Here is a 15,305-nt window from a genome sequence, read left to right as displayed (position 1 = left end):
TATATATATATATATATATATATATGCGTTTGTGTGTGTGTGTGTGTGTTCTTCTTCGGCTGTTTCCTAGTGCTACCTCACTGACATGGGAAATGGCGATCAAGTACAATAAATAAATGAACACAAAGATATATATATCATCCCCCAAAAGCAAGGATTCATAAAAATTTGCCATTCCCCGCAAGTGCGAAGTAGCATGAAAAACAGAAAATTAATAGATACGAGGTAATGGCAGCAACAAAACCAAATGTTAAAATGGCCTACCGAAAAAGTATTAGTAATTTGGAAGTAAATACGAATAGAAATCTCCAAGCCAATCCATATGCATAACAATATTCTATCCATTAACTTGAGACAAGCCAATTTCTTCATTCAAAGCTGAGCAACCCAGACTGGATTAAGCATCAAATTTCTCTGAATCATAAAAGCACAAGTTTATCTGTCATTATTGTCATTCATGTGGCCTATAACTGGGGTATTCAAAACCAGTCATTATTTTGATTACAATACTTGCATATACTAGAACAATCCTACACATGGCTCCTTTTCTGTAAGCTCTAAATGCAACACTCACCCGCTGTTGCGCATGAGGACCACTTGTTTGGGCGGGGTGAACCTCCTGGCTTCCTTCACCACCATAATTTTCTGCTGAGAATCCCCCAGACATATCACTTCCACCAAGCCACTGTGGAAATTGGGTAAATTGAAATTTACTTCAAAAATTGATTTCTAAATTGTATGAAAAATGACAATGAAAACAGGATCTCCTGAGATACATAACTCAAAATCTTGCTGAGAATGTCTTTCTCTTTTCAAAATAGGAAACTGAACATTTTCAACACTATTTCCAACCAATATCATAAAGTCTATACTTTGACATCTCTTACCCCTTGCATTCCTGAAGGCCCAGCTAGTGCTTCTGCAACTGCATCAGCAAGGGGTTGTGCCTGCCCAGGAATGACTGGTTGGTCAAACTTGTTCGTTAAGATTTGAGTGGAATGTTCATCACCACCTCCAGAACCATCCAAACCAGTGCCAGTATCACTGCTCACAGGACCAAATTGCATTCCTGTATCCATCGCCTCTGACTGACTGTTGTCTATTGTTTCAACCATCTCTTCTTTGACTAGAGATTCATCAACCATGATCTGAAGAAAAATTAGGGAATATAAAGCAACATCATATTGTACAACTAAAATGTAATTTAATGCACTGACCATCAGTGAGATTTAAAGAGTCCAATATGAAAAGTACCTATCTCCTTTTATCTAGTCTCATTTATCAAGGCCAAAGTAACTATATAATGCCTAAACTCAATTACAGATATCTTCAGTTTTGACTGGTAAGTTCAGAGTAAAAGACGTTGCACTTATTACCCTGATACACAACCAACCCAACATCATAATTAATGCAATCCTGATACAATGATCATTCACCTTACATAACTGAACAAAACCAATCTTCACTGCACCACAAACTTGCATCATACACACTTGCACTGAACAAGTTTCTCAAATGATACATGAATTATCACAAGAGCCTCACATTCATTAGTATAAAGGTACAACTTCTAACATGTCTAATCTTAAAAACTAGCACTCAATTGTATGGATATCTAATGCTAAAGTTCAGCCAAGGTTCAAACACTCCTATCTATAACCCTAATATTGGATAATCAATTTTCTAGCCAATTCGCAGAAAAAGGCATTAATCCATCAAAAAATAATAGTATATAAATAATCCAGCAAAAGTTTTTTCAACTGATAAAAATATGCAATTTTAATCATTGGCATTCACAATCTTTAAAAACCATAGAAGACAGTTATCTAAATCAGATAAAGATTTCAATTATCCATCAAGAAATTTAACATTTTGAAGGATGAAAAAACCCTTATCTCGGTGATATTCAACAGGAAACCCATCCACTCCAGCCAACCTGCCTCACTTCATCTTGCACAAAGTTTTCTCTTTTTAAACACCTACCACCCCTGAAGCCGCTTTGTTCCTTCCCAATCTGATGCTCAGTACGTCACCACCCTCTCAAACACCACTCTCCCATACAACTTAGCAGACACACTAAAACCCTCTCAAACACCACTCTGCCATACAACTTAGCAGACAAACTCAACAAAACTTTTTTTTTTCATATTTGTTCATTGTTTTCTGTGTTTAGATTATGTGCCAGGAACAGATGAAGTATCAGGTAGTAAGAGCCTCAGCAAACACTGCCCTTGAGTTGCCCTCTGCCAGTGGCCTGTTAAGGGTGAAGCAACAAAGGGTGAGAAGTGGCACTGGAGTCCCCTAGCTATGGAAATTCTACTGCCGTGGCCACCCCATTGAGGGAATTCCAGCTGGAAACAAGCGTCAGAAATACAGATAGAATAGATAGATAGACAAATGACAAAAAGGCCTCACTTGCTCAAATCTCAAGCTATCTGTAATTTGAACATCTGCCTTTGTCTCCCCTGCCTTTAAAAAAGGAGATGTAGACATTTTTCCAGTCCTCAGGCATCTCATCATGAGCCATGTATATATCCTCCAGTTTTACTGGGAATACCACAAACAGACTATTCAAAGCAAACACCAGAGCCATCGCCCTCTCAATCAACTTTCTCCCATACAACTTTCAAGGTACAGTCAAACAAACTTGTACCAAAACAGTTTACACATTCATTTCAGTTCCCCCTTGCCTTCATGTAATGGCACTATCTGCAAATCCTCAGGGGCTTCATAATTGTCAATCATACATTAAAATTCTAACCCATCAACAACAAGGCCAACTTTCTAGAGAAATTTAACTACAATACCAGCCACTCATCGCCCTGCCACACTTCATCTTAAACCAGCCTTGCACAATCTCATCCATCCATCCTCTACTATCCCTTAATATACACTATTCCTTACTAATCTGATGCTCAGTGCATGCCACCACCCAAACAATTACCATTCTCCCATAATTCTTGACAGGTAAACTCAACAAACATAACTGTGATGTGAACAGGTATTCCACCAATCCTCAAGCTGACCCTCTTGAGTCACATGCAAATCCTTGTTTCTCCAAGTATTTTTCATATAATTTCTTTAACAAAAGAAGGAACAGAGAAGGGGGCCAGGTGAGGATATTCCCTGAAAGGCCCAGTCCTCTGTTCTTAACGCTACCTCGCTAATGAGGGAAATGGCAAATAGTTAGAAAGATATATATATGTACCATTTCCAATCCAAGAAATGCTAACAAACCTTCACATCTGATGCCTGAGACTCTTGTGAAGCAGTGTGATCAGTAGGTTCCATTCTGTCCGTTCGCTGACCTTCACTATGCGTTCTTGAACGTGCCTGAGACTGTTCACTCTCTGGCTGGTATGGTGAAGCTCTAGGTGAGGAGGGAGGGCTGCTTGAGGGTTGTGAACCACCCTGAGAAGGAGTACCATTTTCTTCTCGCCGTCTTCTCTTTGGCTGCGGACTTGACCTTTCTTCCCTTCCACTCCTTGCTGGTGCAGCTCTTCTACTTTCATCTACTGGAGGTGGTTCATCAGGTACAGCCAAACCTTTAATCTGCAGCATTTCTGCTGCTTTGATGAGTCTGGCAAGGTCATTTTGCGCCACACTAACTACACCAGCATACATGTAACTAAGTAATGCCTCAAGTTCATCAGGTTTAATGTCCTTCAGTACTATAACTGGGTGTTTACATGGTGTGTGCTCAAACATATTCTCAAAATATTCACTACATGTTGATAGCACCAACTTATGTACAGGGTAAAATTTGCCATCACACGCCAGGGTTGCATCAGTATACCGCTCCTGGAAGAAAAAGAAATATCAACCTTAGACAGTAAATGGGATTTCTCATTGGGAAATAAATTTCCAATAAAAAACACAAACTGAACAAACTTGCTTTTCATAAAATTTGGGAACACATCCTTTAATGCAATACTGCGAATCATACCATAAACTTTTTTATTTGAATTCTGGCTACTAACATGTCTCAGGAATAGGAACACAAGAAACATACTAGTTTGTCAAGTAAGACAAGTATCCACTCCTACCACCACCTTAAAAAGAAGAAAAAAAAACTCATCAACTTCTTCATATGCATATGAACTACCTCATGTCCTGATCCATTCACTTAAAGCATATACTGGCAAACATATTTCTTTCACCAACCAACTCAAAGTACAATCAGTCGACATCTTAAAACTTTTCTCCATACACCTTTCAAACAATTTCTTCACATGAAATAGCCACCTCCTGTCCCACAACTTCTTCACATGAAATAGCCACCTCCTGTCCCACAACTTCTTCACATGAAATAGCCACCTCATGTCCTCAGTCTTGACTTGTTCTGGTAATTCAAACTACACTATACAAGTAATCCATCTCTACTACCTTTTCTTTTTTACTTATCCCGGCCAAGAAAAACTAAGATTTTATATTCATAAATCAGGGCAGGAACTTATTTTGATTCACCAATTTTAAGTTCAGCTGAAAGTACCGCTATTTACCATTAGTTTGCCCATTATCACATTTCTGATGATCACAAACCAAAATACTTCATTTGCAATGCAACTTTTAATTCTTCCACATTCAAACATACTTCATAGTAACGGACCTCTTTCAACAACCAAAATTTTGCCCACTTACATCTTACTATAATACCTTCTTCAACACATTATCACACCAACCTAACTCTGATTCAGCAAACAGCAAGCAAGTACTGGGGCAATTTCTATTCTCTTTCAACATGGTTCACTGTCATAAAACAGTCTCAGCCAACCTATCCTGTCTCATAATGCTCCATCTGTACAATCATTAGAGACTTTATGAATTCAAATTATTTTCACCCTACTCACTCTCATACAAGCACTTCTTTCATCATAAGAGCTCTCAAAATGTAAATCCTTCTAAGCACACCATTAAAGAAGTTCCCAAAGTGCTGTTCTAAAAGTCTTTACTACATTTACACTTGCTAACTACATATATATTCCCAGCAGCTGGAGGGATGTCTGATCACTATCTTGTGAAGGCAAAGGTGAAGATTTATAGAGGTTTTCAGAAAAGAAGAGAGTGGTGAGAGTAAGTGAGCTTGGAAAGGAGACGTGCGAGGAAGTACCAGGAGAGAATGAGCGCAGAATGGAAAGGTGAGAGCAAATGACGTAAGGGGAGTGGGGGAGGAATGGGATGTGTTTAGGAAAGTAGCGATGGCTTGTGCAAAAGATGAATGTGGCATGAGAAAGGTGGGAGGTGGGCAGATTAGAAAAGGTAGTGAATGGTGGGATGAAGTGAGAGTGTTAGTGAAAGAGAAGAGAGAAGCATTTGGACAATTTTTGCAGGGAAGTACTGCAAAGGACTGAGAGATGTATGAAAGAAAGCACCAGGAGGTCAAGAGAAAGGTACAAGAGGTTAAAAAGAGGGCAAATGAGAGTTAGCGTGAGAGAGTATCATCAAATTTTAAGGATAATAGAAAGATGTTTTGGAGGGAGGTAAATAAAGTGCTTAAGACAAGATAACAAATGGGAACATCAGTGAAGAGGGTTAATGGGGAAGTAACAGCAAGTAATGATGTAGTGGGAAGGAAATGGAGTGAATATTTTGAAGATTTGTTGAATATGTCTGATGACAGAGTGGCAGATATTGGGTGTTTTGGTAGGGGTGGTGTGCGAAGTGAGAGGGTTAGGGAGAATGGTTTGGTAAACAGAAAAGAGGTAGTGAAAGCTTTGCAGAAGATGAAAGCCGCAAAGGCAGCAGGTTTGGATGGTACTGCAGTGGAATACATTAAAAAGGGGGTGACTGTTGTTCATTGGTTTGTAAGGGTATTCAATGTATGAATAGATCATGGTGAAGTGCCTGAGGATTGGCAGAATGCATGCATAGTGACATTGTACAAAGGTAAAGGGGATAAAGGTGAGTGTTCAAATTACAGAGGTATATATTTGTTGAGTATTTCAGGGAAATCATATGGGAGGGTACTGATTGAGACAATAAAGGAATGTGCACAGCACCAGACTGGGGAAGAGCTGTGGTAGATGTGTGGATCAGGTGTTTGCTTTGAAGGATGTATGTGAGAAATACTTAGAAAAACATATGGATTTGTATGTAACATTTATGGATCTGGATGGCGTATGATAGGGTGGATAGAGATGCTTTGTGGAAGGTATTAAGAGTATATGGTGTGGGAGGTAAGTTGCTAGAAGCCGTGAAAAGATTTTACCATGCATGTAAGGCATGTGTACATGTAGGAAGAGAGGAAAGTGATTGGTTCACAGTGAATGTCAGTTAGCGACACGGGTGCCTGATGTCTCCATGGTTGTTCAATCTGTTTATGGATGGGGTGGTTAGGGAGGTAAATGAAAGAGTTTTGGAGAGGGGCAAGGAAGCAGTTTGTTGTGGATGAGAGGGCTTGGAAAGTGAGTCAGTTGTTGTTCACTGATGATACAGCACTGGTGGCTGATTCAGGTGAGAAACTGCAGAAAATAGTGACTGAGTTTGGCAAAGTGTGTGAAAGACGAGAGCTGAGAGTAAATGTGAATAAGAGCAAGGATATTAGGTTCAGTAGAGTTGAGGGACAAGTTAATTGGGAGGTAAGTTTGAATGGAGAAAAACTGGAGGAGGTGAAGTGTTTTAGATATCTGGGAGTGGATTTAGCAGTGGATGGAACCATGGAAGCGGAAGTAAGTCACAGGGTGGGGGAGGTGGCGAAGGTTCTAGGAGCATTGAAGAATGTGTGGAAGGTGAGAACGTTATCTCAGAGAGCAAAAATGGGTATGTTTGAGGGAATAGTGGTTAACAATGTTATATGGTTGCGAGGCATGGGGTATAGATAGGGTTGTGCAGAGGAGGGTGGCCCCACAAAACTTTCCATGGTTTACCCCAGATGCTTCACATGTCCTGGTTTAATCCACTGACAGCACATTCACCCTGGCATACCACATCGTTCAAATTCACTCTATTCCTTGTACACCTTTCACTCTCCTGTATGTACAGGCCCCAATCGCTCAAAATCTTCACTCCATCATTCCACCTCCAATTTGGTCTCCCACTTCTTGTTCCCTCCACCTCTGACACACATATCCTCTTTGTCAATCTTTCCTCACTCATTCTCTCCATCTGACCAAACCATTTCAATACACCCTCTTCTGCTCTCTCAACCACACTCCTTTTATTACCACACATCTCTCTTACCCTTTCATTGCTTACTCAATTAAACCACCTCACACCACATATTGTCCTCAAGCATTTCACAGGGCAGGGGACGGGGGCGAAGATTCTGGGAGTATTGAAGAATGTGCAGAAGGCGAAAACGTTATCTTGGAGAGCAAAAATGGGTATGTTTAAAGGAATAGTGGATCCAACAATGTTATATGGTTGCAAGGCATAGGCTATAGATAGGGTTGTGTGGAGGGTGGATGTGCTGGAAATATATATAAATAAATATATAAATATTTTCTAATATACTTAGTCGCTGTCTCCTGCATTAGCAAGGTAGCACAAGGAAACTGACAAAAAAAGAAAGTATCTATAACATTTTCCTTACCCAAAACCACCTTGTTCACTAAATCTTAAAACATGACCAATGAACTTAAACTGTTTAAAGCTTATAAATTGCCAAACACAAACATTCCCAAAACTGTACATTTCAAATTGTTAAGGTGACTGATTAAACCTGCACGAAAGTTATGAACATGTTGCACCTCTTACCTTTTCCCTGAGTGTCGACAATATGTGGCAAAATGTTGCTCTGTGATTGTTCCAATACAATGATAACATTCCATCCCCCATCTTGGCACAATTTTCTCATCTGTAAAAGACAACATGGAGTTAGTAACAGAAATGTCATGTTCACATTTATCTTGAGAAGTTCACATCAGAAATATCTTTACAAATGTGATAAAACTTTAAGACATATTGCAGTCTTCTTTCATTATCATTTCACCCAAGCTATAAAACCCATCAAACTATAACAATCATCCATGTTATATGAACTAATACTACCATACCATTAACCCCAGTACCCTTTTACTGAAGGATTTCCTGCTGCTTTAAGGTTAATCAACTTTCAGAATCAAAAAAATTTCAGCTTCCTTTGTAGCGAAATGTTCTTCGACGTATGATGATACAACCAAGCTGGAGTGACTCTTCCATTTCAGTGAAATTACCACAAGCAAGTGTTGTCTCGTAACACCCCCAAGCTACATGATTCATCAAAAAAATTGTTCATCAAGTTAAATGTAAGATGGAACCATAATGTATAAAAGCATGAAGCCTTTTCTCCAGTAAATGCTTCTAACTCCCATTCAGTGATCTGACCAACATCAAAATCAACCCATGGTACACCTAGATTCCTTCAATATAAATTCCCTGATAAGCTACAGGGGAAGATGGGCAATATGATGACAAAGGCTCATGACAATCGCTCTCTCTAGCTATGGTGGTAGGCTGCTGGTGACACCAATGGATAAGTAGCGGAATCAAACAGCTTGCCATTCAAATGAAGACTGGATCCTCATATGATATCCAGAGCAGGTTTTAGATATCCTGTGAGGGCTTGACTATTGTATGGGATAATCTGTTTTACTGCCTTATTTGATCCATAAAAGTTAAGGTTCCACATCCATACACCAGAGATAAGTATTCTTCCATAAATGTTTTCTTTAAAACGAATGTAAATTCTTCCTATCTGTCAAGTCCTTCAACACACCTCAATTTTTCTCCCTTACAAGATTCTACTTTCAACTTTCCCATTACCAGCCTCATTAAACTTCACTCCCACCTACTCAAACTCATCCACAATTTCCAGTCCTATACCATTCAAGTGGACATTATGCTGCAACTACCTTTCTCTTTCAGTACAGTGCTACTATCTCATCTCACATAATGCACCAGGTGTTCTTTCTGCCCCCATAAAACAAAAGGCAATGGATCATCCTTACTACACCACTTATACTTTCCCAGCAACCTGCAAAACTAAAAGATACCAGTAATTTACAACTGCAAATTCTTAGCTAAAACTAATAAGAATTTCAGAATCTTTTCTGCATACTGATGATGTTAAGGGCGAAATGTTCCAAACTCAGATGAATGTGTATGAGAGCTGGAAACGACTTAACTCCAAGCAGTGCAAAGCATTGGTGGTGGCTACAGTGACAATGCATAATTACCTCCCACAGTCAGTGATGATCCAGATAAGCCAATGAGGATACATTTTTAAAGTTTTCTATGAAGGGAACTGAGCAGCTTTTGACTAGATTGAGAAGAACCAGGAAGATGATTCCGAATTATTTAACAATGCTGATATGTCTTCAAATCAAGCGGAGAGTGACTTTATGGACATGTACTTCAGCATCAAAACCTGAACAAGACAGGAAAAGGTTTTCTAGCATATGTGGTGGTAGTGTTGCCAGCACCTGCCAGCAGTTACCTGGTCCATATCAGCTAGAAAGGCAAGCTGTGGGCTGGAGAGGATAGAGGTTGAGACAGAGAGACTGCAACCAGTCTCTGAGAATGAGACCAGTGAGGTGGAGCCGGTGATACCTTCTTTGCTGGTCTGGACTATGAGCAAATGTTAGTGGGAGAGTCTGATGATTTGTCTTGGCAGAATCTGAAGAGATTACAGGGACCAAACCAGAATTTGAGAAACTTTGAATTGCCTGGGTTATTATCTTTGGGATAGGTTGCTAATAAGGAAATGGTGTCCAGTGTCTTGTAGAGGAAAACAAAGAGTGGCACGCAGTCCACCAGGTCGTAGTGCCATGTCCCTACAGAAGGAAGACTTTGAAGCTTGCACATGGCTCAAGCTTCGCTGGTCACTTAGGGGTAAGAAAGACCTTGGACCGACTGTGGCAAAATGCACATTGGCCTGGTGTCCACCAGGATGTTGCTCAGTATGTGAAGACATGTCATAATCAGAAGCTTAAGGCAGCTTCCTTGATTCCTATTCCCCCATTTGAAGCTCTATTTGGCCATGTTATAGTTGACATTGTGGGCCCCTTGCCAAGAACCTCATCTGGCAACTGTTAAATTCTAAATATCATTGATACGGCCATGAGATATCCCGAAGCAATACCATTAAGAAGAATGAATGCCAAAGCAGGAGCATCGTGCATCAAAGCTGCTAACACACTCACTCAGCTGCTGCTAAAACACTTGCCTCCCATAATCTTTCTTCTCATGACCAGGTGCATAGGCACCAATAATCTCCCATCTCTCTCCATCCACTTTCAGTTTTACCCATATCAATCTAAAGTTTACCTTCTTACACTATCACATATTCCCACTACTCCTGTTTCAGGAGGAGTGCTACTCCTTCCTTCGCTCTTGTCTGCTCACTAACCCGACACTACTCCCAAGACATTCCCAAACCACTCTTCCCTTTCACTCTTGAGCTTCGTTTCACTCAAAGCAAAAACATCCAGGTTCCTTTCCACAAACATACTATCTCTCTCCATTTTTCTCACCTTGGTTACACCCACACACATATAGACACTCCAATCTGAGCCTTCGAGGAGAATGAGCACTCCCCACATGACTCCTTCCGTTTCCCCTTTTAGAAATTTGAATACATGTATATGGATGGAGTGATAAGAGAAATGAAAGCAAAACTAGGGAAAAGGGGAGCAGAGATGGAGTGTGGCAGAGATATGGTGGCAAGTGGCAAACCTGTGTGCGGATGATACTGTGTTGTTTGCAGAAAGTGAAGTGGAGCTGCAGAAGGTTGTGTTTTATGAAGTGTGTAAGCATAGGAGATAAAAAGGTACATGCAAATAAAAGTAAAGTCATGGTGTATGAAAGGAAATGGAGTGAAAGTATGGATTTTGTAAAACCATATAGAGTGAGAGGAGAAAGTGTACTAAGCTGTGGTTATTTGGGAAGGTGGGGGGGGGGGGGGGGGAGACTGGATGAAGTGAAGGAATTTAAGTATCTGAGAGCTGTCTCGGGTAAGTGTGGTGATATGGAAGGGGAGATAGGGGAGAGAGCAGTACAGGGCAGAAGAGTCACTGGGTCCCTTAACAGAATAATGAAGGGTAGAAGTGTAAGTATGGAAGCAAAGAGAGGATTAAGGGACTGCATAGTCCTCCCAACCCTAGCCTAAGCAGCTGAAACGTGGACATGGAATGAGGCACAGAGGTCAGAAATCCAGGCTGTGGAAATGAGCTATTTGAGAAGAGCGTGTGGTGTGACTAGATGAAATAAAGAATGAAACAAAAGGGTGTATGAGAGATGTGGTATGACAAAGAATGCAGAGGGATTGAGTTGTGGAAAGGTAGAATGGGTGCAACATAATACTTTGAGATGGTTTGGGCATGTGGAAAGAATATTAACTGGGAGTATTGTATACAAGGAGAGTGTATGATAGTACAATCAAAGGGAGTGGTGTCAGCAGAGGACCACCTGTGACAAGGGCAAATAGAGCAGAAGAACACTGGAGGGAGAGAAACAGAGGAAGAATGCGTGGAATGGTGTATGCCAGGGAGGCATGTATGGACAGGAATAAGTGGAGACTCTTTTGCCATGGCCAACCCTTGATGAGAGTTCCCTGAGGGAATGGGCATGAGAGATACAGATAGACTAACGCCACAATCTAATAACATATACTACATTGAAATCCAAACCAAATCTTAAAACTTTAGCTCTATTCTCTTAATACTAAGCTACATATACTACTGCTAGTTTCACTATGTAGCTACACTGGTAAATTTCCATAAAATTATCAGTAAAGTACAACCGATGTGGCAAAATAATGATGACATCTGGTATATTTCATTAATAATACTAAATATTAGTGATTTTGTGTTCCTATGTGAGGTTTTCGCAAGAAACTTATGCTTATTCTATCACTACCCGTATACCACTTCAGAGTATAAATAATACTGTAACTCAATCTTAAATGTGCTGTTACCCACACTAATCTTAGAATGCAATGAAAGTGTAGGGCTGTAAGGCAAACTAAGCGACCTGAACTACCAAACGAGGAGACAACACTTGCCGACCTGAGCACACCCTTGACAGGCAATTGCTCGAAATCATGAAACGAGAGATACGAACAATCCAATAATAATCCTATCAGCTAAATACAACTTGATCCACTTGTGCCGACATGGCATACTTGTCGGCAAAACCTATACTTTTGTATACTATTTGTACAATTGTCAGTGAGTTCGTTATAAACATACCTTAATCATAAAACATCTTAAGAACACATAATTGATATAAAATCTAACAATAGATATAACAGCATCAATGAAAAAGCACACTGCATGTAGATGAATACAGGTGTTCCCGGGATGGACCAAAGGCCAAGGACCACAGACTGGAAAATGGCCACTCCTATGCTTTGTTGGCCCACCCCAGTCGCGTCCCTCCTACCTCTCCCCAAGCACTAAGTACACTACCGTCACGCACACGTCCTAAACTTAAACCTGAAAACAATCCTCTTATAAATGGAATGGAGTAACGGTGCTATACATGTACCTGACTGGGCAAAATTTATATAAATCCTGGACTAACACGTTCATCCCACGTAGATCAGCTTCGATGGCGTCGCGTCGATCCAAGCCTGCGCTCTGCTACCCCCACAGGATAGACTACCGCTCATGGGTCACCTTAATGACCTGGCCATTGTCAAGCAACGGTGGAAAATGCCAGTGCCGCGTGCTTGAAGATGTCAACAAAAAACACATACCTGTTCAGTCTACTAAGTGAAAAATATCTTCTCAACCTAAAGGTAACGATAAAGAAACAAAGGACATCCTTCGAGCGTTCGGGTTCAATGGCGGACGGCGGCTTTTTGAGGGACGTAACCTATAAAAATGAATACATTTGATGTCGGTTTCAGTTTTGCACATTAATTCTTCTCTTATATATTACAAGAATTTTTCTGCATAAAACTCTAGAAGCAGAGTTATACATTTCTGAGGTTGTACATGAAAAGCTACAAACAATATCGATTGCTAAGAATATGATATCTGTACTAAATATTTAAGTATGATTATATAAAAGACTTGTTAATAAGGAAATGTTAAATAATCAGATCAGAATTAAGAGAAATTTTGACACGAATACTTGAATTATGAGTATTCATGGCTGAATAATTGCAGAACGGAATAATACCTTTTAATAAACCAGTAAGAGTTACATAAAAAAGAAAAAAAATCAAATTCATCAACTCATTTTTTATAACTTGTGGATTTTGAAGCCCGCGGATTTTGATTGGCGCCATATTGGAGGGAACACCGCGACTCTGGATAAACTGCACGAGCTAAGGAAAGGTTTAGAGCAAGACATCAACTATCAGGAAGTAATATATTCAGTGCGTTACATATGGTTGTTGCAGGAAGGAAAAGAATGTCAAGAATCAAGGCTAAGTTAGGAGTGACAATGAAGATGAGGCTTCGTCTTCCTAACGGCAGATCCTAGAGAACATTTTTGCAGGTAAGTTTCCCTATAAGAATTGTTTTGTGCTGACTTCTCAACTTTTCTACCTAAATATATCCATTACTGCACAAATATCTCTACGTCGTATTTTGAAAGCAGAATTGGCAAAATTTTGGTTGTACTTTATGTCATTTCTCATGCGTAGTATTATCTATGAACTGTGTAATTCGATTTGGCTACTCGATTTCAACGATTCCACATTTCATTATCTCTAAACAGTACTGATTTAAGAAAGGTAGGTTGTCATTGTCTAGTTCCCACTGGCGTCCTGCGTCGAACTTCTTACTCTGAAGCCTTCCCATCTGACTTATTAGCCTTCCTGACATCTTATTTTCACTAATAAGGTCACCTTCCTGGAGAAGCATGACTTTCCTGGAGTGGGTCAGCGTAAGGGAGCTGACTCATTTCTAGCCAAGCTATGACACTTTTATTTTCACTTTTCTCATGTGTATTTAGTTTTAATCACATGCAAAGCAACAGCAGAAGCTCATTAATCATCTAGAGACGACGTAAGTATATTTTCTTCATGAAACTACAATAAATTGTAATGATTTTCTCGTAGTACTGAGGTATACAGCCTTCTCTGCCCATGTTGTACTTCCAATATGGCCGCCGCGATCTGATGTCGGTCTCAATTTAAGATACAGTCTTCTCTTTTCCAGGCTTATCGTGAGATCAGTTGCCTTTTGTCAGTACAGGTAATCAGTTCCTTGTGAATAATGCGGACACTAATACGTATATTACAAGATGTACCAAATGGAGTGTGAAAAGTAACAGTATACTGAATGGAGTGTGAAAAGTAACTAATTCATATCAGATTTGTTCATCGCACTTTTCAAGTAAGGTTTACGAGTTACTTTCATGGTTGTCATTACAAAATATAAATGATGTTTGACCACATTTTGCAGCTTGACAGGGGGCAGGTATAATACCAATGGACACAACCACCATATTACGATAGGCTGTAGCGCGATGCGATAGTAAAGACAATGCTTGATTACAGTAATCCTCAATTAGGGTTCTCTCTCTCTCAAAAAAAAAAAAAAAGCCTCATGGAAATAATAAGCATATCCGCCAGTCCGTCCACAATTTAGCTGTCAAGAGTTCAAAAGTCCAAGTCACTTCACGATGAGGCGATTTCAGAGATTATTTCAACGCAATGTTTATCAACAGGGTCGCATAAAATGAAATTTTCGAGCACCATATATAGTAATCAGCTTTTTCGTCCGTCTGTCCGTTCGACTGTTCACAGTGAAGGCTCCACAGGATACCTGTAAATCCTACCATCCGATTAATGTTCACATGTGGCAATGAAGGTCGCTCGGAGATGACAAAAAGCGCTATTGATCTGAGGGTCAAAAGGTCAAAGGTCAAGGTCTCCGCTGCAATTTGAGATGAATCTAAAAATGATTTCAGTTTCGTGCAGTGATTATCATCAGGGCCTTGTGAAACGAAGCTTTGGGATGCTCGATAGTAACCAGGTATTCCGCCCCTCCGTACACTACTCTCCCCAGGATATTATGAAGATACATTGTTAGGGAATCAAAGAGCGCTGTTGACTTTGGGTCAAAGGTTCAAAAGAAAAGAAAATACATGCAATAAGTAGGGCCATTAGTGCTGGCTATGCACTGCTGAAAGTTCTAGTCGCTAAAGTACATCACCATGGTATTATAGGAATACGTGATGGAGTCAAACATACATATTTTTCCATTCACGAGATGAATACTTCGTGTACACTTCTGTTTATGGAAATAATTGAAGGACAGTCCCATACCTATTTGCTGTAATGTAAAAAAAAAATTATGAAGGGGTTTTATATGATATTTATCAGGTGCTCTTAAGTTTCAAGTTTTACAGTATTAGTGAACTAATAAAGT

The 15,305-nt window shown here is 39.9% G+C and overlaps 1 protein-coding gene across 2 annotated transcripts in view; it reads right to left on the bottom strand.

Moving 5' to 3' along the window:
* LOC139747113 (uncharacterized) overlaps positions 1–12,784 on the bottom strand; it is a 97,238-nt gene extending 84,454 nt beyond the window's left edge. Inside the window, exons 1-5 of one of the 2 annotated variants that reach the window (XM_071658994.1) lie at positions 12,677–12,784; positions 7,696–7,795; positions 3,238–3,801; positions 888–1,148; positions 575–685 (exon numbers count right to left, since the gene is read on the bottom strand). In XM_071658994.1, coding sequence (XP_071515095.1) covers positions 575–685; positions 888–1,148; positions 3,238–3,801; positions 7,696–7,776 — 1,017 coding nt within the window. In that variant the 5' untranslated portion in view covers positions 7,777–7,795; positions 12,677–12,784. The other variant, XM_071658993.1, reaches the window with a different exon arrangement.
* Between the last annotated feature and the right edge of the window lie 2,521 nt (positions 12,785–15,305).

The sequence above is a fragment of the Panulirus ornatus genome, chromosome 67 (genome assembly GCF_036320965.1).
Source record: "Panulirus ornatus isolate Po-2019 chromosome 67, ASM3632096v1, whole genome shotgun sequence".
Classification (NCBI taxonomy): Eukaryota; Metazoa; Arthropoda; class Malacostraca; order Decapoda; family Palinuridae; genus Panulirus; species Panulirus ornatus.
Note: the sequence above shows the minus strand (reverse complement) of the source record. Positions and strands in the feature narration are given on the sequence as shown.